This window comes from Loa loa, assembly GCF_000183805.2.
Source record: "Loa loa unplaced genomic scaffold supercont3.65, whole genome shotgun sequence".
In the NCBI taxonomy this organism is placed as follows: domain Eukaryota; kingdom Metazoa; phylum Nematoda; class Chromadorea; order Rhabditida; family Onchocercidae; genus Loa; species Loa loa.
The window spans coordinates 63,712-85,717 of NW_018108245.1; the positions used below are offsets into that span (position 1 = coordinate 63,712).

Here is a 22,006-nt window from a genome sequence, read left to right on the forward strand (position 1 = left end):
AAGCAAAATTCGGCGTGAAATTTAAACGGAAAGAAGAGAAACAGGTTTATCTTCACAAACTGCATGAAAAAGGGATAAGATATAATGCTGACCAGTGACCCAATGTTCTCCACCACCTCTGTTTCCTTTTCACATAATTTGAGATGAATCAACCAATAGTTTTAAGACTGATAAACGCAGAACCCAGAAAACATGCGTTTTCAATTTATAGTAACAGTGAACGATCGATCATAACGGAATATCGACAGTTGTATCTTTCATATAAACAAAAACAAAAATGCATATAAACTGACAAATTCTGTAAATAATAACAGAACAACACCAAGTGGATTACACGTCAGTTTTTCGCTTTTTTGCAGCCGGCCTTTCAAAGTTATTTTTCATACCACCGGCGTGTTTTACGAGGAATTTACTATTTAGTGCAGTCGTAGCTGCCCAAGCACCCTGATGATCAGTCGTATCCTCTGCTGTCAAATGCGTCCATTTCGAACGACTAGCTTTCCCGAAGTTTTTGACCTCAAACAATAGTAATTTTTTTTTAATTTCCTGAGCTGAATTACTTATCCTCCGAAGCAGCTCGAAACACGCTCCATTTACATAATTTTGTCTTATTTACACCTAGCAAACATCTATTCGCAAACTAAACATTTGACGGAGAGCATCTTTCACATTTGCATAGTACCAGCAATATTTGATAATCTTCAACTTTAATTAAGAAGGTGCTAGCTAAAAACTTTATTCGTCTTGACTTTATTTCTGCATCTTTTATTGAGCATTACCTAATATTTTGCACACCATTTTTACTAATCGGCTTTCATTTTATTCATTTCATATCGCATACCATAAAGATCTCCAAATCAGTGCAGCTTATTAAAAATTTCTCGCAATCAATAAACTGGAAGATTTAATCTAATCCTCTCAAATGATGTATATTGTTACCTGCATAACCTTCGGGAGCACAGACTTATCAAACTGGTCGTCAAGCGTTGCCTCAGCGAAATCTCGTTTGAATATATCGTCTTCAACATCCAGATAGAATGCTCCACGGTGGAAGTATTTTTGAAGGAACTTGTACTTCCCCTTCTTTTGCTGAAATTTGCATTCAAATCAAAATAAAAATATCTATCAAAAAATGAAAATAAAGTATCGGAAAGGAGATCTCTTCATGCAATCACTTTTTTGATATAGTAGAAGATACCAGCCACATCTGAGAAACAAACAAATCTAAACAGAGAAGTTAATGAAACATCTAACGTTAATTAAAGAGGTGTTTTAAAAGAAGGGAATTACGGAAACATATACGTTATTTCACGAAATTCAACAGATTTACGAAATCAATGGAAATAGAACTACGCAAACAGAAATCATTAACCATGTTCGTAATAACTTTTGGATTCATTCTTAAATACTGCTTGCGCTCTTCTTCTGTCATGCCATGTATTCGATCTAATTCTGCTTTTTCTCGTGCAAGTCTGCAAAACTTATGTATAAATATACTCCAGCAAACAATGATGCCGTAAGGCAAAATGTCCAAACCCATCCAACTTCGCCAAACGACTATTCCCCATAAAAATATTCCACGTCTCTCTATTAAGAAAATTCGGACATTAAATAGAATGCAAAATCAGACAGTTTTTTTTACCAGTTACAAAAGAATTATGATGCTAAGCATTCTGCAAGCGTGATATCATGTTATAAAATGTTGTAGATATATCCCTATAATAATCGTTTAGTAGCTCATCTAGACCTGTAGACCTGGCAAATTAAATCTTAAGAGAAGTTTTTCGCCCGCTGGAATCGCAAAAAAAAAAAAGACTATGTCAAGTAATTCGCTGCTTACGCATAAACGATTATTATATAAACGCTGCTTACGCATCGCGTTCCTCCTTATTTCTCTTTAATCGCTTCATTTCACGGAGCTTCCAACTTTCGTATGCAATTTCTTCATTTTCATCATCAGTCACAACTGATGTCAAATCGATATTATCTTCCTTCTTCCTTTTTTCCATATCTGCTTCATGCCGTAAAACCTCTTCCAATAACTACAAAATCTTTACATATGTTCCAGAATGAAAGTTCCGAAAGGCCGCAACGAATTTTGTTATTTATTATGCTTTATTTTACGTATTTTCACAATACGCATATATTTATTTTTAAAGAAATATAGATGCCTTTCAACAAACGACTAGAATGAGATGAAGCATGATGGTGTTTTTAGGAAATAAGGGAACTTTAGCCACGATTAACTTATAATTAAAAACTATGTTACAAAATTATTTTAAGTTAAAGAGTAAAGAAGGAACTAAAAAATTAAGAAAGGACTAAAATGACAAACTTCAAAGTGGAATTACCTTTGCAGATTCTTTCTTCCGTCTTTCCTTCCTTTCTTGCTCCTCAGCTTGCTGCCTCTTGGCACGTTCTTTTTCCTTCTCTTCTTCTATTTTTGTTATTCGTTTACTCCTTAATACAGTGATATAAAAATCACATTTTCAATTAAAATTAGGAATTAGAACCACGAGAAACAGGATAAAGAATATATGGATGTACTTTTCTACGAAGACAGGTTTCATTCTAGGGACCGTCTCATCTTCGCTTTCTTCACTTTCTTCTTCGCTTGATTCTTCTTCACTATCTTCATCTTCTTCTGCTTCTTCCTGCTTCCCTATGAGTTCTTCTTCTTCCTTGATCAAAGCACGTGCTCTCAGTAAAGCTCGTCGTCTTTCAAATTCTTCCTGCAGTTCCCTTCCTTATTAAAACAAAACGAATAGCAACAGAAAATAAGTCATCGAAGAAAAAATTACTACCGCAAAACTGTTGTACAACCATGCAAGAAAGGAAGATCAAAAGGAGAACTGAGCAACTTATACGAACATTATTTGCAGGAGGATCATACTTACCTCATCATCCTCGTCAGGTTCATCTTCCTCAATAGGAGCCTCTTGCATTTCCAATTGCATTCGTCGTAATCTTGCTCTCGTCCTTCTTTTTTCCGCTTCTTCATCATCATCTGAACTCGATGCTGCTCCTACTTCTTCTTTACTTACATCCGTTGCGCGTCTCCTAAACAAGGGAAATGATCCCTTTTTCAGTGGTAACATGCTTAGCTCTTTGAATAACTAGTAACACTTTGCACCAGCATGGCGTAAATTAAAAGTTTTAATAGGGAAAAATTAAATGAATAGTGACTGAATTAAATGTAATAAAAATTAACAAAAATAATCATCAAGGCTAAGAAGTTACTCACAGCTATTCACTACTCAAGTGTACTTTCAAAACAGCAGTAATGGAGGTTCTCAAAAGAGGACCAAACCAAGTAAGCTGAAGTTATGTATTTCATTTGACCGCTAATCTCACAGCTATTTACGCCGTTCGATCTGAACATTATGGTAATGTCCTCCGAGTTCTTTTCAGATATCACAGAATATGAATCGTTGCACTTTTATCCAGTTCAACTAACATCACTTCCATAACTCAGTAAGGTGAGGTAATGAATTCAAGAAAACATAGTGATGATACAAAAAGCTCTTTGAAGAACGACTATGAAACATAAGCTTACGTTTCCCTTTGCCAAGCATCATTAAGAGGTTTCTCTTGTTCCTCATCACTCTGCTCTCCATCAGATGAGTCGTTTTTTCCCAAGGCATATGTTGGTCTGAAATATGCATTATCTACAAACATAGGTTTACCACAACAATCTAACTCAGTTTAAACAAAACAATTAATAAAAAAACAGTGTAATAGTGAAGTAAATACCCAATAATTTCAGCTATTACTTTTCAATCAACCACTTCAGATATAATTTAAAATTTTAGTACTAAATTCTTTTGAAAAAACTTGGAGATGAAAAACGTACACTTTCCCAGCCATATATCGAACCACCTTCACTTTTTGCATTGTTATTTCACCCTTTTCATTTCTTATGGCAATAGCACCAGCAGTAGGAAGAGCCTTCGGGCCCGTACTGCGGCTTTCCAAATCTCGCTCAAACTTCGGGGTGAATTCTCCCATACCTAAAGCAAATACTGCATGTACTGATTAGCAAAATTCAGACACTAATAAGAGTTTCTTGAAGGAACGAAATACAACAATGTCGATTGACGACCACTATCAGTTAGAACCAGTACAATAACCACTGAACACTGCACTTTATTTTCAGTTACAAGCTTCACAGCATGCGCAATTATCAGTTTAAAAGCTAACAATGAATGGTAGATAGAATGATCCATTTAAAATCTTTCCCAATGATTAGAAAGATGTCTCAAGCAGACACTAAGACAAAGAACGTAAAATTTAGTGGTTCTCAAGATTTCATTCATTTCTTTCAAAACTCGAACAAAATTAAAGCTCTAAGTGAAGCATGACAAAAATCAACCACAATAGCATATAATCCTATCCTGAAAAGAAAAAATAGAAAAATTTTGATAAGATTGCATAGCATTAAGCATCATCAAGAAAACATTGGCACATGATAAAAACCTTCATCCCAATATACTTATGTTTAAATTTACACTGATATTATTGAAACAACTGTCGAAAATCATAAATATTGAGTACTGAGGAACATTAATAGAGAAAGAGAACCACTGTATATTTCGAGTTTCTCCTGCGAGCTTTCAGGAATTTTAGACCTACAAAGAACCTCAACGACTGCAAGTCCACAAGGAGTTTTGAATTTCTTATTCAAGAAACTTCATTGTGTTTCTATACGTTGTTGCACTTCTGCACTTCATTCCTGCAGTTGCATTTTTTAAAATAAGAGATTTGGCGTTAAAGGTCCTTTGGAGATCTCTGGAAGGTCTTAGAAAAGTATCTTGAAGGGTTCCTTTTCTCTAGTAGTCACTCGTCATTGCAGCAAATACTTATCGATTCTCGAAAAGAAAAATCAATGCTGGATTGTGTGTTTTACTGGATATTTATGATTTCTGAAAACTGCTTGAATAACATTCATGCCAATTTAATCGTAAGGATTTTCGGACTTTTTTCCCTTTTAAGATATGATTATACGCTCCTACAGGTGATTTGATTTATGATGTGCTGCACTAAGAGTTTTTACTTCACTTAAGTTTCCTAAACGCCACTAAATTTCATAGTTGAACTATTAATCAAGTTGAGTACCAACAAACAAAAACATATTGTATTAATTTATATCTCTTGACATCTTAACTACCTACTTCAGAATTAAAAAAGTGAGAAAAAATCATAATAAAATAAGAGGAATTATAAATTTTCCATGCGACAGAGTGATTCAATGTGACTCAAAACAATATCGTTGTTATCGGTTTTAACTACTGCCTCAGTATTGTCCACGGACACCAAGGTACCGCTGATGCCAATATCATCACCGTATATTATTTTTGCCTGAATACAACCAGTGTAATAAGTCAATCAGTCTTTAATAAAGCACTATTTGACAGTGCAATCGATTTCGAAAAGGCCAGTAAGTGTTTTCTACCTATCGCTTGCACATGAGCTTATCTGACATGCCGATCTTTAAATTCTTGAAAGAAAATATGAAGAGTTAGCACTAATTGGAACTACTACATATTTCTGTGCACTCGGTCATTTATCATGTTAACAAGTCCTGCGCAAAGACCTGAGTCTCGAGCTTTCAAAAGTTCGGTCCAGGTATCCAGTATGCAGCGTAAGTGACATGTTCAAGTGTAAACAAGGAAATGGCGAACTGATTCAACGTGTTTTTTTTCTTAACTCTTTAACCTTCTCTTGATACCAGAAAAAAAACAAACATAATTTTTTAAATCGCTAACTGAGCAGAAATAACGCACCCTATCACCCTGCTGAGGTTTGACGGGAAGAATCTGGTCGAAATATGCCATTACCTCGCGATCTAACTCGAATGAATAAATACTGCAGCGACCCTCCTGAAACTCCATGGTCCATTAATTTATGAAAGAAAAACTAAGAAAAGAGAATAGTAAGAAAAAACAAAACGAATAGCTACTTACCACAGTGTCGACATTTTTAATAGTTCCCTCTTGGCCTTTGAGCTCATCATCATCATAATTGTCACGAAATCGCACCATCATGTCAACTGATACCCAGTCGCCTGAGTTCAATACGTGTTGGGCTGCAAAATCAGAAATGCAGAAATCTTTAAAATGATCAAAAATTTTGTTATATATTGTTTCTAATAAACAAGAATAAATACTTACGTATAGCACCAGAGCCTGCTGCAGTGGCACCTGTATTTGAACCTAAAATGATAATGGCTATTTGGAAAGTTGTTGATCACTTTTAACATGTGTTTTCCAAAGCATAAGTAAACTTACGACCATCCGAGAAAGGACTTGGAGCAGCGTAATCTGCATACATTCCTCCAGGTGTCATTGGTGCGTATGTCTGACCTGTAACTATGCGCACGTAGATTATTCACTATCAAAAATCTCCATAATATGAAGAAACAAATCTTACCAAGAGAAGAATCTGGATTGTAGCCAGGAGTATGAGGATTCATTGCGCCCGGAGTAGGTACATTGAAGGGTGATGAGGGTTCATCATAATGAATATCATCACTTATTGGATGTGCAGGTGTTGTTGATGGATCCCAAGCCGAAGAATGAACTGGAGTACGTCCACCATCATATGATGGCGTCAAAGCACCGTAATGCGGTGTACGTCCTAAATGGAAAACAATTCAAGTGCACTGCGCCCATTCACCATTCTATTTTTGGAGAATCATTCCTCAATTTCTTAGGACAAGACTTGCCACAAACATAATAGAACTCTTGCTGTGAGTTGTGTTACTACCAATTAAAAATGTCGACCAAAGTGTATGCAACATTCTGATTCGCACAATGCAAAATGATTAAGCCACTAACGATCTGCGCAGAACTCTAAAAGTAACACTTTGCTAATGTAACCTTCTTCGCTAAACGAATAAAAGATAATGTTCTCACCTCCTTCATGCATGGGTGTTTGAGAGCCATACATCGGTGTTTGGGCCCCGTACATTGGAGTTTTACCACCACCGCTATACATTGGTGTGCGACTGTCACCGGATGGTGTTCTACCAAGCAATCCGCCAATCAACGTGCCACCAGGAGTGCCGTCACCAACGATCATTATTCTTGATCGGTCAACACTGATTGTCTAAAAACATCCACGAAAAGTTAAACATTTCCTCACAATTCTCAATATAAAACCACTCGTTTTTTTTCTCCTCTCAAATTAATTATTCTCATGATCATAATTATGATCAGCCATGATTCTCACCAAAATACTATATCAACAATACGCTCTTACGAAACAACCGAGAATTATATGATGAAACAAACAACCTTGCAATTAGAATGAAGCTCAACGCGCGCAGTTTGTTCAGTAGCATCTTTGACAATACCAAAATATCCTTTCAAAGGTCCCTGCGTGATCCTCACACTTTTTCCAATTATTTGATTATCTCGCCGCACTCGATTCTGCGAATCGAAACCACCGGTACTTGGTACACCCACAGAGCTACCCTCTAAAACCTCATTTATTTTCTGTATAACACAATTTATAGACAAGTTTTCCTGAACAGTCTTCGTTACGACCCTGAAGCAAGATAAAAGGTAATAAAAACTGATGGAGTGTGGCTAGAGTGTAAAAGTAAGCCAAAAAAAATACAGAGAATTAGGAAGAAATTGTCAATTAGAAAAGAAACTGGAAATTCTACATGTGTGAGCACCGATGCAATAACACTGCCACCATGAAAACTTGCCATGCTGAGAAGGAGTTGCGCCGCCTCTAACACTTCTGCCGCTTGACATGTTACCAGGTCGAGGTGTTTGTCCTCCCAACTCAATATGTCGAGGACTGGAGAATGGATCAGGTGTTGCCAATCCTTTCACAATGAAATCCCCAACTGTAAATTAAAGTGTAAATTAGAAGTGCGTTTCTAACAGTTAAAGACAAAGGAGTGCTAAATTTGTAGACGAAAAATGAGTTTCAGACACTGAACAAAAATGTGCTTTTCTGCTTGATGGCGAGACTAATGCTTCCCGTATTCACCTCTGAATCAACAAAAAGCAAATGTTTTGACAATGAAATGAATAAGCTATAAATTTCCAATGCGAAGAAAATTTGAGTAGCAAATCTCTCAAGATTTTTCACAACGATCCTTCAAAATACGAGAATTATCAATTGTCTACATAGAATTATGTCATTTTCTAGCTTACTTTTCGTATTTGCCTTTGAACCAACCAAAAGCAAATGTCTTGGCTTGCAAACAAACAAGCCACCGTTTTCCATATGCTTTCTAGACATCACAAATGCATACGAACGATATATATGTTTGATTTCCCCCTGTTTCTCATCTTCCGCATCACCACGGCTCTGAAAAAGATAAAAATTAATTTCTGATTTTATTGATCTGCAATTCATAGGCTATACTAGCGGAGTCCTCTGGCTAATAAAGCTGAGTAACGGTGTAGAGACCTCATTCAAATTTTAATGTATTATTCAATGTTAAAAAAATTAGAGAGGAGCTACAATCAAGAATTTGATTTCTTTTTTCCTAATAATTCCTAATCCAGAAATCCAGTACAAATGGGTTAGTAAGTTAGATTTGTTTGGAAACAATGAATTTACGCTTGTTACAACAAAAACAAAGGGGACGAGCACATATCACACAAAACTAGCCAACTTATTATTCTTATAAGTCAGACTGAGAGAAAAACAATTTCTTTTGCAACAACTGGAAATAAATTCATCGTTTCCAAATCTAATTTAGCAGGAGAATGTCATAGTAAGTAGCAATTCTAAATAGTTTCAAATAAAACCTACTGCATACGGACCGTCTACAACTTTAACTGTATCCTTCACTTGAATGCTGTTCTGTTGACTATCAAGTGCCTGTGCAAAGCGCGTATCTTTTTTACCGTGAATTGCTTGTGGCTTTACTCGTACGACCTGTAATTCAAACAGAAATATAATGACGAATAATATAAAAATGCATATGTGAAAAACAGGAATTGGTGAGAGACGCGTTACCTTTCCATGCATATTCAAAACTTCTAAATATTCTCTCTCTAAGCGAACGATAACGCCAGCTGTCTGTTGATCCAACATTACAAGGTCCTGATACTGGAACTGTCCCAACGAGTCCACACCTGTAGTCACATCAGCACAAAGTTGAACATCACGCGGTAATACTTTCAGCTGAAAATTTACAAATGTAACAGAAAATTAAAGATAACGTTGCTTGTAAAAAATTTGAAATGCTTAAATACTAATCCATTGTGCTTCTCTCTAAATAAGACTAATTGCAAAATAATGTCTAGACGAGTCTTCAAGATGCTTGCACTGTGATTTCTATCCCAAAAATACATCCCAACTAAGACAGCGAATCAGTAGAGATAGTCCATTGCAACTCATGCAGTGAAATAATATTATCAATACAGTTAAATAATATTATTGACATTATAGGTACTCCCAGATACAGAGAAATGAACGGAGATTTTTGGAAAAATAATAAATTTAGATTTTTGTAAATAAAAAAACATCTATAGAAAGTAAGCTAGATGCTATTTATGGGGAAATTAATGCAAGATTAAGTTTGCTTCCAAGAAAATGCAACAGTATTTGTTTTCTTTCATCGTTTACCTCGTGCATGGTCAGATCCGATAATAAAATGACAAGATTATCTTCCACACGCACGATCAAACCGGTATCTCCTTCATATCGACCATTGATCACTTTTACATGATCACCTGTTTTGAAGAATTTCCTCAATTCACAAGCGTTTAACGTCAATGGTTCCTGTAAAACAGTTCACTGTTTCGGAAAAAATGACTTTAAATAGTCTAAACTCAACTAACATCAAATTTTACATAATGTGCAGAATTCCTCTCTGCAAAATTTCGTTCCTTTGTTTCTGATCTATCCGAGTCACTTTCGTACCCCTTACATTTACTCATATGATCAAGTTTTTCGATTCGCATCATTTTTTCAGCTTCACTTGTCAAACAAGCAAATAAAGTTTGTAATGTTACTAGATATCCCTTTGTTTGTTCACTTTGCTGGATTGGAAAAAAAAAGAAAAAAAACCTTTAAATCTTCGTGGTCCGGTAACATAACAATTTTTTCGCCGTCAACATTCTGAACTCTGCCACGCAAGTTTACAAGTTCACCATCCATCACTTCGACGTAGTCTCCCGGTGAAAAGATATACGATAAATCTTTCACCTTCATTCCTTCTACTGCAAGAAATTAAGATTTTTTCCAGTTATATCAGTTGAATATGCCCAATTATTACTTTTTTTACCCCAGTTTTAAGGTAATAACCACATAGACACGGTGTATCATTTTTATGAAGCCCACCAAAATCAATAAACATATTTTTTCTGTGGTCAGAGTTGCGCATATGAGACTCTATAAATTAAAAAGCGAACATTCTTTTTTCAGGTCATCGCTTGTTTCTTGGAATTTTTCTAGTTCGCTCAATGAAGGTTTCACACCGTCAACCTGCTGAAAAAAAAAAAGTCGTTGAACCTTTTAGGTACCTCTCCTGCCTTATTAACTACTTTTATTAAAGAATCTATTTAGCAGGAAAATGAAAAAAAATTTTGGATCCCTTGCAGTATAACCGTAGATAAAGAAAACGTTAAGGAAAACTGGCATGATCAATATATCATCCGCTGACAAGCGGCAAATGATTTTAACAGAAGTCAAGGTACAGCGTATATGACAAAATGTGTTAACAAAAAGATATGATACTTACAATAATATTCAATGGGAACCATTTGTATAAAAATCCTCGACGATACTGATTTCCTTCAAATGTCATAAAGTCGCCATCTGTTGATACTTCACCCCCTATTTCTCTGAATCACCATATTTATTTTTCCGAAAATATAAGAAGTAAAAAAGATGTTTAAACACATAGTATGGAGTTATATGGTTAAAAAATTTTAAGCACTATGAATTTCTCCATGAGGTAAAATAACTATTGAGGATTAGTAAATGTCGCATAAGAAGTTTGCTTTTAACTGCTAGGACCGCTCGCTTTCCTCCCCATCTTATCACCCTCTAGATTGAATTAACTGAAATATGACTATGGGAGAGAAAAAGCTGTTATAGAAATTCCTCAGTTTTCGAATAATACAGCAATACATATTCAATAAACTTACTTAATTCTTTCAACATCAAACAAACGAGCTTGTGGTCTTCGCTTCATTTTTACAAAACGCGGTTCATCCTTTAAATGTAGTGGCATGTTACAACAATACAAGGGACTGATTTACGATATATATAATACATGTATATGACAGATGGACAAATATAGATATAGAAATGTATAAATAGATATTTCAAAATAGACAACTGACCGGTGCTCTGAGTGCTCCACGCATGCGAGTGTAATCAATGCGTGGTACCAACTTCAAATAAACCTTATTGTGTGCCACGTCTACCCAATCAACCTATTTTTAAAATATATGTTAAAAACAGGCAAAGTATATATTACAGATCGTTCGTACTCAAACATCTGTACATAAAACTTAACTGTTCGACAAATAATGACAATACTTCATCCTATTTCATTTAACTTCTTATAAAAGTTGAGAAAAGTAGAAACCTGAGCTAAATCATCGCGATACATGGTTCTTCTTAATCGAACATACATTCCATTTTTCAGTGATGGGATATCTTTGGCCACTTTCAAAGTGTCACACATTTCCTTGATTGGCACCATAGCTATTCGGAACTGATTTAGAGCTGATATTCCAGTAACTGCTGTCGCTACATGCGATTGTTTGAATGCTTCTATGTAAATCATTCCTTTCAGACCTTCTTTTACTACCACCGATTTGATTTGTAAAGACTGTAAGTAAAATTTCAGCTGACTTGAGTGTATCAGAAAAAGAAAAACATCTACTCATAGCAAAATAACAAAAGTTTACGTTATCAGTATTTTCGTAGGCGATGAATTTTCGCATGAGTTGTAGCGCAACCAGCTTCTCCTCACCTAGACGACATTTTACAATCCACAAATTTGGATCCTTATTTGTACTTGGAAGTAAAGAATGACGACTTATGTCATCTAGAGCAGCATCATCATCCATCACATTAGCATAAGAGGACTGATTTGCATATTTCTTCTTAAAATAATCTTCTATTTGGTCTTCGTTCATTCCACTGAAAAACTGCGCCAATGAATTATTATATAAAACTAATAAAAATTGTTATATCAGAGATTTAAAACAAAACTACGATATCAATCACCTGAATAGATCTCGACGACGTCCTTCACGATTCCTTTCATCTTGCTCCTTCATCATTCTTTCAGCTTCCTCTCTTTCTCTTGGATCAATCCCCATCTCATCGCCATCCTCTTCAAAACCATCCTCTTCCTCCTCGTCTTCATCTACTTCCACATCATCGAGAATAAACTGGTGTACTCCTGTGCGTCGCTAAAACTTACACTTCTTGCACTCTCGAAGTCTTGCAATCAGGGTCATAAAATCACAAAACAATCAGATAGATGTAATTACTTTCTTCCTCTTCCTAGACTTCTTACTATGACGGCCATCGCCATCGTCCTCATCATCATCATCATCATCATCTTCATCCTCATCGTCATATTCATCAAAATGCTGTAATTTGTTCAACACTTTGTTATATGAAAGATTTCTAATGACATCATTATTGAAACCATGAATTGACTTTACAAAAGTTTCGAAATTAGACCTTCCTTTTTCTTCCATTTTTGACGACATCATCATCGCTTTCTGGTGTCTCATCATCGCTCTTCTCCTGTAATAATAACAGCCAATTTGCGTCATATCCCAGTTGAATAGTGATTAAACACATTTGTTTAGTCATTAGTCATTTTTTAATTAATCTTAAACATATTTGTCTCTGACCCCAAACATATTCGCAATAACGAACATATTGTGCAAAATTTCAGTTGGTGTATAAAAATTCGATTTGAACGCAAAAATTTCCAGTATATTGGAAAACAATTCAAACAATAGTGGAACACAAAGTGAGGTTCTGCACCCTGTGGTTTTGAATTACGCTACTCATTCTTGAACGGACACGATACCAGTTGTAGCAACAACAACAACACTGTTTGCTCTAATAGTAAGCTCAATGAATTAAGGATCGCACAAAATGAGTGCTTAAAACAGAGGCTTCTCTTCACAGTCGACCTCTGACCTTAAACAAATGTGCAATAACATATTGTGGAAATTTCCCTTCTGGCTATATTTGCATCCGCAGCATCCTTTTAAAGGCTTCATATCATACTTACTTCATTCCTTGAATAAAATGAGATTACGAGGTGACAGATGCCCAGAAACAAAAAAAAAGATAGAATTAAGCACCTGGCTATCTGCGAAATCCTCCATTGCATCCTGGTCCCGCTGTTCGTCACCAGATTCTTCGCTATCGGACATTGGGAAAAACAACCGCCAATCTGAAATAATTAGACTAAACCTATAACAACATTTCCTGAAATCAGCAAACATCGAAAATGTATAATAACAATAATACGGCCTTTCGGAAGAATGAAAAACTCCCATAGAATAAAATCAAATATAATGTAATAAATTTATGAAATTTCATAACAGCATTATCACAATTCATGTTAGCATCAAATATGAACACATACATATCGTGAACTCTGCTATATAAATAAGAGCACCTACTAACTAAAGTACTACAACATTTACCTTATAAGGCCAAAAGGAATAGTTATTCCTTTCACTCCTACAACAATACAAATAATTTCATTATAACATAAGAATGACAAGTAATTTTAATGAAATGATAGGAAACTATACAGGAATCTATAATTATGAAGGCAAATCCTTTAAATGACAGTCGCATCTATTTTGATGACAGCTGCTGTAATAACGATCTCCTTATATATGATTTTATATCATCATTCTCGAAATAAATAGCTAGCTGTCTACGAACAAGAGAACGACTTTATGAAATCTGAAGTTTCCTTAACTTTGGAATGACAATCAAATCATTTGGAATGAAAATCTGCAATAAGTGTTGTTCCCCTACATAAAAATGATTGATCTAAGACTGAAAAAGAAAAGAGAAAAAACAAACAAATTAAATAGTTAATAACTACATAAGTGAGCAAGTTTCGGCAGCCGTTGATACATCATCCACTTTTGGTAAGCCAGTTTGAGGATCCGTAACCCAGCCAGGGGGAGCTTCGCCCACTAGTTCTTCGGGAGGATATCCATACGACTGTAATTCCAGCATTAATGTGGTGATAGTATCAAACCGCCGTTTCATTTCTTCTAAATCTCCGCTTTCATTCTTCTCATATTCCAAACATACACGTTCTATTACATCCATTTGCTTCTCATAACGAGCCTTCGTTTCCGCATCTAACTCACTATGTTCTGCTATATAGCTGAAAATGCTAGCTCATAAAGACAAAGCATTTCTTCGAGTAATGCAATGCATTTGAAATTATTTTTAACAGAAAAGCAAAAATAAATTCATTCACCACTCATATCACTATTCACCTTATTTAGGGAAGGAAAGTTAAAACTTCACTCCCCACATAATGGAATTATCAGCGATTTCAACCGTTTAATATCTTAATACAATAACTCACACAGTACTTGAATAAGTAAAACAGACGTTCATTTCGTTGAATAAGGCTTCTATTATCAACGATTAGCTATTCAATGAAAACATTCATTAAAGACAGATAATCATCTGTCAGACGGAATGTTAAACATACTTGGGAAACCTCTCCAGCAGCTGCTTCAGTGGCGGATACATCAAATCTTTTGAAAAGAATGCTTGAACAAGATTTATTAGCGTTTTATATTGCGACTCGTCCGCTATATTAGCTGGATCCTGTTCTGATAATTTCTATAAATAACAGGTTTTATCTTGATAGGTTCAATTCACAAAATTACCTCAGCGAAATTTTCAAAATATCTTTCAAAAACTTGCCGGCAAAATCCTCGGTCGAAAGTTGCATTCCGCTGCACTCGGAAAAATACTTCTATAATTCTAAATAATGTAAATTTCTTGAGAGCAAACATACAAAAAAAAACTCGCTTTCAATTCCTCGATAAAAGCTCCAGCACTAGCCCGATTATAACCATGCTGGTCATCTTCATTTGGTGGATGCTCGTTAAGTGCTTTTTGTTCAGCTTCAACCAATGTTTTAAGCATATTTTGAAAATTCTCAGCAGCTTTGCGCTCGTCGACGGTCATTTGCATTGTTTCAGGTGAACTAACATTCTATAATTGTTACATAACACAAATCTCTTCAACTATAATATGCTACAAACACATCATGCATTCCCAAAGTTATGGAAATTATAAATACAAGTGGATATGACTGGATAAAAGCTTATCATCCCAAGGTAAATTTACACAAATTTCCAAGAATTCGATATTGCAACTTATTAAAATATTGCAAAACTGGGTAAAAGAAATGAAAAATACAGAAAAATACTCTTATTCCTCTTTATTCCGTTACCATTTTCCTCATCAAAAGGAAGTATGGGAGTTATGGAAACAGAGTTGTTAATAGTAGCACTAAAATCTATGATTCCGAGACACATCATAAGCCAGGAAAACATGAAACAATACCGGATGACTGCTGGATCCTTGCAATGTTTTCATCACGTCATCAAATTTCTGAACTGCTTTTTGCACAGCTTGCTGATCCATTGTATCCATCATTGAATCCAATTCATCGTCTGTGTTACGGGTACGACCAAAATCTGCCAAAGCACTATCCAGCAACGCCGACAAATCACTCTCCGTTTCATTTTCAAATGCTTCTGCCATTTTCTTGCTAATTATATTCCAAATTCAGTTTAAAATTCAACACAACTAGCATAGCCTTCTTCGACAACCCTAATATCATCAAGTGAATAAAATCGAGCAAAAGTAAGAAATATTGAAAACGATACAGAAAATAGGAAATTAGGCAAACACGATTTATACAAGAGAAATTGGAAAGAGATTTGATCGAATTAGTACTATGTCAGCAAATTCGAAACCAAACCACCAATAATCAAATGGAGCTATTTTTAAGGTATGAGCGTCTTTGCAAACATTACAGTTCTAGATTGCACAATGAATACTGTAGCCACGACATAGTGTAGTGGACGAAGATAAAACAGAGATTGATAAGAACTAACAGATGGAGTTAAGAAATATAATGATACCACTTTCGCGATTCAAATAGCACCACACATGAAACTGGTAATTTGGATTAACGAGAGTGGAAAAACATACGATTATATCACTCCAAAATATCATCTGAGACGCTACGTGAAATAATGAATGAATCATTATGAAAGAAAACAGAACCAATGAGTAAACACCGATAAGTTGACGAATTAAGAAGATTCATGTGTTGGTTAAGACGTAATATACACGTCACATATCACGTAATAATGTTGCTCTTCTGCGCTGTATTCCCTTAACAAATATTTCGTATACGAAAATGTGTGAAGCAAAACAAGGCAAAGCAAAAAAAAATTAAATCAGTTCTTTGAGCAAATCAAGTCAAAGTAACACATCGCAGAGTCACAATGCATGTTTTGATTTCATCGCCCATGCTTCTACTTTGTTTTAATTGTCCACCTTAAAGGACAGTTAATGTCTGAATAAATATAAGATAAATATCAGTGAATTCGAGATATCTCCCCGTCCATAATCGGAGTGTTGGGGTGAATACGTGCGCAATCGGAATGAATGCGTACTATTGGAATGGATGAGTACGTGATGTTGGGAGGGATACGTGCGAACGTGAAGAATGCATGCCATAGGTGTGGATGTGTGTCATGGAATCTGCACGGTTTTTGGAAAGAGATTTTTTTTGCTTATTTTATGTGTTCATTTTTTGCTGAGTTTTATCACAGTCCGTTCCTGATGGATTAATGTAAATTTCGGTTTTGATCGACCAACACCATTGTTAAGTACAGTGTCACATAGAATAGCCATTATGCTGATAATTATAGCATTACTCGACCGAGGGACGATTTGGGTTAGATCGATTCAGTTGAGTACCATGTACCATTACAACCATTATTTCCTTGACCATTTTATGAATGTTTCGATTAATAATGATTATAGGAGGGGATTTTTGGGATGTACTCGCTTTAGTGTATCGTCAGTTGAATATCTGATATAGGTGACTTTAAAATTATCCGATGGATAAAACTTTCAGCTGGAACATTTGTGTTTCAGTTGTTGTTTGGGAAGATTGGGCTTTTAAAGAGTTATCGTTTTCCGCTGATCGTCAAAGGTGGATTATTATTAATATGGCTATTCAGCCTCACAGCAAGATCAGGGTTGCATACTATTATGACGGTTGGTATTTTATTGTTCTCAAAACTTATTTACGCTTATTATCACTATTTCATGCGTCAAGTGGTCATAGTAGCCATTAACTCTGTTAACATTGCGATATATTGGTGTAATCTATTGTTTTTATTGAGCGGGAGAGGAGGAAAAACTACACATATGTATGCTTCAAATTATACACGTTTGGCAGAATGAAATGAAGTGTTGGGTAATGGAACAAACTTATAGCAAGTTGAATAATTATAAAAGCAAAAAAAAAAAATCATTTAAAGCTTCTTGTTTCCCTTCCAGCAACAATGTTGAATAAATACACATGGTCATGATTTTTTGAAATTTAATAGAATTTATACACGTTTGGCAGAATGAAATGAAATCTCATGGATACGAGAATTATTTGGAATCTTGTACATTGTAGCACTAATATCTATTGCTGGAAAGGATGTCTTACTGCTTCCACTTGTAGAATCGTTTACATAGAACAAATAAACTTGTAGAATTTATAGGAGATGTTGGGAACTACTACTACGGTCCAGGGCATCCGATGAAGCCGCACAGAATTCGGATGACGCATAATCTTATTCTCAATTATGGTCTTTATCGACGAATGGAAGTTTATGTTAGCTTTTATAATTGTTGTATTTGCTTGGATTATACTGTGAAAGTAATGCTATTTTTATTAAATACTTTGATCAGATTTATTAAATGTACTGGTCAGATTTTCTTGGGAAAAAATTTATGAAAGGCATAGGATTTGACGTAAGTAGCAAAAATACAAGGGTTTGTCATTTATTCATCTTCGATGAGGAAACAAAATATTTTCCTTCCGCAATAGCGTAAAAAATTTAGCAACTTTGTCCGAACATGTTACAGGGGAACATGAAAGTGGAGTATCTGTTCTGCAAGAAAAAATTTTATAAATGATATTCCTTCAATACTTCAGGAAATTTCAACTTAAACTTATTTATGTTGTTCACGGAACGAATTTTGAGTTGAGTGAAGTGTGAGGGGACATTTTTGCTCCTCTAAAATGAATTTTGAACTTTTATAGTAGATTGGTGACAAGGAGATATCTCCGGCTTTTCTACAATGCTGACTCGTTTTCGGGAAGAATATGCTTGAGTAATATTGCAGGGTTTGTAGATTTCTTTTTTGACATTCGTTTTTGTTTATATTTCAGAGACCGCATGTGGCAACGTTTGAGGAAATGACGAAATATCACAGTAACGATTACTTGACATTCTTAAAAAACGCACGACCAGAAGATATCATTGATAGCAGTACAGCTAAAACTCGTCAACGATGTTATTAACTATTTTTGAATTTTATGCACTATTGTAATTTCATTTTAAAAGCATGGATTACGATTTAAGCTATTTAATGTAAGTCCAAATCATAAAAGTAGTAGTTTATTCAGACGTGCCCACTGCAAATATTCCTTGATTACTTCGGGATTAAATGTTATGCAACAGCCTGTGATTCATTTGAACATTTCTCCCAGTTTTTTCTCGTATGTTAAAGCTCTCTAATTATGTCCAGTGGTTTATCTTAAATTCTTGCAGACAATGTTGGCGAAGATTGCCCTGTTTTTGATGGTGTATATGAATTTTGTCAGACTTCGTGTGGCGGTTCCCTTGGTGCGACTTATTTTTCTAAACGTCTATATGCTTTCCATGTTTTATTGTTATAAAGTAATTAAACTTATTTAATTGGATGGTTTCTTAGGAACTACGAATTCGAAGGCACGAATAGGGATAAATGACATTGCATGTTTGTTTATAATTTATGTTTCATTTAAGCCGCGGCAGCAAAACTTAACAAGAAGCAAGCTGATATAACGATAAATTGGATGGGCGGTTTACATCATGCCAAGAAAAGTGAAGCTTCTGGATTCTGCTACACTAATGATATTGTATTGGCAATTCTTGAACTTCTTAAGCATCATCAGGTTAGCTACTCTCAATTGCTTTAGTTGTAATGACATGGAGATTTAGAATTAGCGACGACTTGCATAATATACTCATAAATTGATAAGAATGAAAATCTTTACAATGATCGAAAAATGTCAGAGCATTGAGTTAATATGAAGCCAATATTATTTTTTCGTCATTAGCAGTGCCCATCATATATTGAGGTATTCAAAAATTTCAGAACACTAAATATTTCATGACATCTATCATGTCAACGGTGCTAAATGGCGTTATAGATGAAGTGAAATATTACCTTAGTTTCCATTTCATCCTATTAGGTTTCAACGATTACATACAAGTGAAATAAATTTAACCAATGCCATTTTAGCGTGTTTTATATGTCGATATTGATGTCCATCATGGTGATGGTGTCGAAGAAGCATTCTATACGACGGATCGTGTAATGACTGTTTCATTTCACAAATTTGGTGAATATTTCCCAGGTACTGGAGATGTTCAGGTAACGTCCAGTTTTTGATGGTGTTTCGATAGGTTTTTTTTCAGTCCCTTTTTTGTTGTTTTGAGTAATGATATTTTTCTCACTAATTATTATATTATGGACATCTTTGCATATTTATAAGCAACAACTCCATAAATATATTACTGTTATTATTTAAAGACGTTGAGTGACGACTGAGGTACAATTGCTTTAACATCTGATAAACTATTTGATGTTGCTTAATCAAAATATGTTAAGGATATCGGCTCAGGTCGAGGAAAATATTATGCTGTGAATTGCCCACTGCATGATGGTATTGATGATGATACGTACCAACGTATATTCAAACCAATTATGGAACAGGTTTTTTTATATATTAGGAAGTTTGCTTAGATCAGTACTTGTTTGGATAGATTTTGTAGACTTATATTTTTGACACACTATTCTGCAGTATTTTGGTATATTACTTGATACATAAGGTAATCATTACGTTTATTCTTTCTTCCATATTTAGGCGTCTGTGCTTCAGGTTTGCTTCATGCTTCAGGTTTCTGTTTAGGTAACACATCTCACCTGTCATTTTAGGTCATGCTGTTATATCAACCATCAGCTATTGTCTTACAGTGTGGCGCTGATTCATTAGTTGGTGATAGACTTGGATGTTTCAATCTTTCTCTAAAAGGTGATTTTCTAATCTCAGAATCATTAGTCTATGTTACGATTAGCTGTGTAGCATGCCCATTGCGCCCCAAAAATCTATGCTCTGTAAAAGTGCTTTACAATATCGGCAATTCGTTTTGTTCACCATTTCATTAACTAGAGAAATTGGGCTATTATTATTGTTGTAAGCGTTTATACATTCTTCGTTGTAGGACATGGTAAATGTGTAGAATTTATGAAGAAATTCAATCTTCCGCTTTTGTTACTTGGTGGTGGTGGTTACACCATTCGTAACGTTGCGCGCTGCTGGGCCTATGAGACATCCATTGCTCTGGATGTTGAAATATCAAATGGCAAGCTAATCGTTCTCTTATAAACTTCGATTTTTTAGGATTTCTTTTTATTTTTATAGGTTTTAGATTCCGAAAGGATGCAAGAGAAAGAATATGTTCTGCTCTCTTCGCATTGTTTCTTTGCTGTGCAATTTCCTGTTTCAGATTTCAAGTTCTTTATCTTTAGAATTGCCTTACAACGATTATTTTGAATACTATTCAAGCGATTTCAAGCTTCATATCGTTCCATCAAATATGACCAATTTAAACACACCCGATTATCTTCAAAAAGTGCAGTAAGTTTGGAATGAAAATTGCTACTGTTGTATTAACGCTCTGTCAATAGAGAAAATGATGGTATGAAAGTTTATGAAGAAGCTATTAGGGAGGTTTGGAAAACTCGGCTTTAAATGAGATTTCTGTAAATGAGTTGCAGAATATCAACAAATCTTTTAGTGTGGTATACTAAATAGATGTTTCCTTGCAGTTAATTTAGATTTATATTTGTAATTGTTGGTTTTAACAGTCAAAGATACATAAGCTACTTGAATTAAATTGTATCTATTGTAGGTCGACGATTTTTGAACATCTGCGCTACGTGCCACACGTTCCCAGTGTGCAAATGCAGCGTGAGTTGTATTATAACTATTTTGCATGATGACTTTTTTTTTCGCAGTGGTCGCATAGCCATGTTCGGATATGTATTTATCTTTATTTCAGCAATAAAAGATGAAGTCATCGAAACGGCTGTCGGCGAAACAATATCAAGAAGTCCATATAAGTGCTTTTCGAGTAAGTTATAATACCAGCGGTTGTTCGGTGTAAGAAAAAAAGATGGATGTTACTGACTCTTTAAAAGGTTAAAAATAAAAAGATGACAGTTTACAGTTATCTCATCTTGTACAAAAGCAGGCAATCTCGGTAGATAGCTTATTTTGTCATATTTTCGATTCAAAACTTTCCTTACTGATTTCAGTTCTAGAAAGCTGTGTAGAAGGTGATAACGAATTTTACGAAGAACACAGCATAAAACCAAGTCGGAATGAACGATCTCATGATCTTAACACTGAGGATTTATCTCCAGAAGCCAAACGAGTTCGGATCTCATCACCAAAGTCTCCAAAAAGTTCAAAGTCTCCTAAATCATTCTTAGGTTCAAAGTATTCGAGATCTCGTAAGTGCTCGGATCTGTGGTATTCTAGGTCCACATCAAGTCCACGATCTCTCGAATCTACTTCAGGCTCGAGACTTTCCAAATAATCATCCAAATAATCATCTTGAAAGCATTTTCGTTTCAACTTTCTTTT

The 22,006-nt window shown here is 35.1% G+C and overlaps 4 protein-coding genes across 4 annotated transcripts in view; 1 reads left to right on the plus strand and 3 right to left on the minus strand.

Annotated features, from left to right (window-relative positions):
- The window catches only part of LOAG_17356 (hypothetical protein), a gene marked incomplete at its 5' end in the record, with an annotated part of 4,756 nt that extends 748 nt beyond the window's left edge, over positions 1-4,008 (minus strand). The window contains 8 exons of the mRNA XM_020450015.1: positions 940-1,089; positions 1,373-1,472; positions 1,873-2,042; positions 2,352-2,460; positions 2,548-2,732; positions 2,898-3,060; positions 3,557-3,652; positions 3,854-4,008. Of these exons, the coding sequence (XP_020306367.1) occupies positions 940-1,089; positions 1,373-1,472; positions 1,873-2,042; positions 2,352-2,460; positions 2,548-2,732; positions 2,898-3,060; positions 3,557-3,652; positions 3,854-4,008 (1,128 nt within the window). The remainder of the gene's footprint in view (positions 1-939; positions 1,090-1,372; positions 1,473-1,872; positions 2,043-2,351; positions 2,461-2,547; positions 2,733-2,897; positions 3,061-3,556; positions 3,653-3,853) is intronic.
- Positions 4,009-5,115: 1,107 nt separating this feature from the next.
- Positions 5,116-13,417, minus strand: LOAG_17357 (micro-fibrillar-associated protein 1 containing protein). Its single transcript, XM_020450016.1, has 24 exons — positions 13,320-13,417; positions 12,682-12,747; positions 12,486-12,587; positions 12,217-12,404; positions 11,895-12,129; positions 11,570-11,815; positions 11,322-11,414; positions 11,124-11,191; positions 10,715-10,817; positions 10,386-10,461; positions 10,042-10,193; positions 9,598-9,753; positions 8,986-9,153; positions 8,779-8,904; positions 8,172-8,328; positions 7,715-7,858; positions 7,296-7,477; positions 6,915-7,107; positions 6,430-6,636; positions 6,288-6,362; positions 6,171-6,212; positions 5,964-6,085; positions 5,784-5,879; positions 5,116-5,358 (listed from the first exon to the last, which is right to left on the minus strand). Exons 1-24 carry the CDS (start codon positions 13,389-13,391, stop codon positions 5,218-5,220), a joined length of 3,210 nt encoding a protein of 1,069 aa, XP_020306368.1. The 5' UTR covers positions 13,392-13,417; the 3' UTR covers positions 5,116-5,217.
- A 569-nt stretch (positions 13,418-13,986) lies between these two features.
- LOAG_17358 (hypothetical protein) lies at positions 13,987-15,785 on the minus strand. Its single transcript, XM_020450017.1, has 4 exons — positions 15,574-15,785; positions 15,034-15,219; positions 14,708-14,841; positions 13,987-14,371 (listed from the first exon to the last, which is right to left on the minus strand). The coding sequence occupies exons 1-4, from the start codon at positions 15,772-15,774 to the stop codon at positions 14,077-14,079; spliced, it is 816 nt and encodes a 271-aa protein (XP_020306369.1). The 5' UTR covers positions 15,775-15,785; the 3' UTR covers positions 13,987-14,076.
- A 1,473-nt stretch (positions 15,786-17,258) lies between these two features.
- On the plus strand, positions 17,259-21,959 carry LOAG_00213 (hypothetical protein; the record flags this gene model as incomplete). The annotated part of the gene is made up of 13 exons (XM_003135753.1): positions 17,259-17,307; positions 17,805-17,917; positions 18,479-18,602; positions 18,861-18,935; positions 19,098-19,246; positions 19,597-19,728; positions 19,966-20,070; positions 20,293-20,389; positions 20,580-20,720; positions 20,887-20,995; positions 21,270-21,328; positions 21,420-21,491; positions 21,676-21,959. The coding sequence occupies 13 exons, from the start codon at positions 17,259-17,261 to the stop codon at positions 21,957-21,959; spliced, it is 1,509 nt and encodes a 502-aa protein (XP_003135801.1).
- Between the last annotated feature and the right edge of the window lie 47 nt (positions 21,960-22,006).

Bases quoted from the DNA above. Each gene is read 5' to 3' on its own strand.
- LOAG_17357 (XM_020450016.1), bottom strand. From the start codon at position 13,391: ATGTCCGATAGCGAAGAATCTGGTGACGAACAGCGGGACCAGGATGCA. The intron at 11,816-11,894 runs GTAAACTTTTGT...TTTTACTTACAG, and splicing joins CCTACGAAAATACTGATAAC to TCTTTACAAATCAAATCGGT. The intron at 8,329-8,778 runs GTAGGTTTTATT...TATCTTTTTCAG, and splicing joins TTGTAGACGGTCCGTATGCA to AGCCGTGGTGATGCGGAAGA.
- LOAG_17358 (XM_020450017.1), bottom strand. From the start codon at position 15,774: ATGGCAGAAGCATTTGAAAATGAAACGGAGAGTGATTTGTCGGCGTTG. The intron at 15,220-15,573 runs GTATTGTTTCAT...TAACAATTATAG, and splicing joins AAGGATCCAGCAGTCATCCG to AATGTTAGTTCACCTGAAAC. The intron at 14,372-14,707 runs GTATGTTTAACA...TAGCATTTTCAG, and splicing joins CTGCTGGAGAGGTTTCCCAA to CTATATAGCAGAACATAGTG.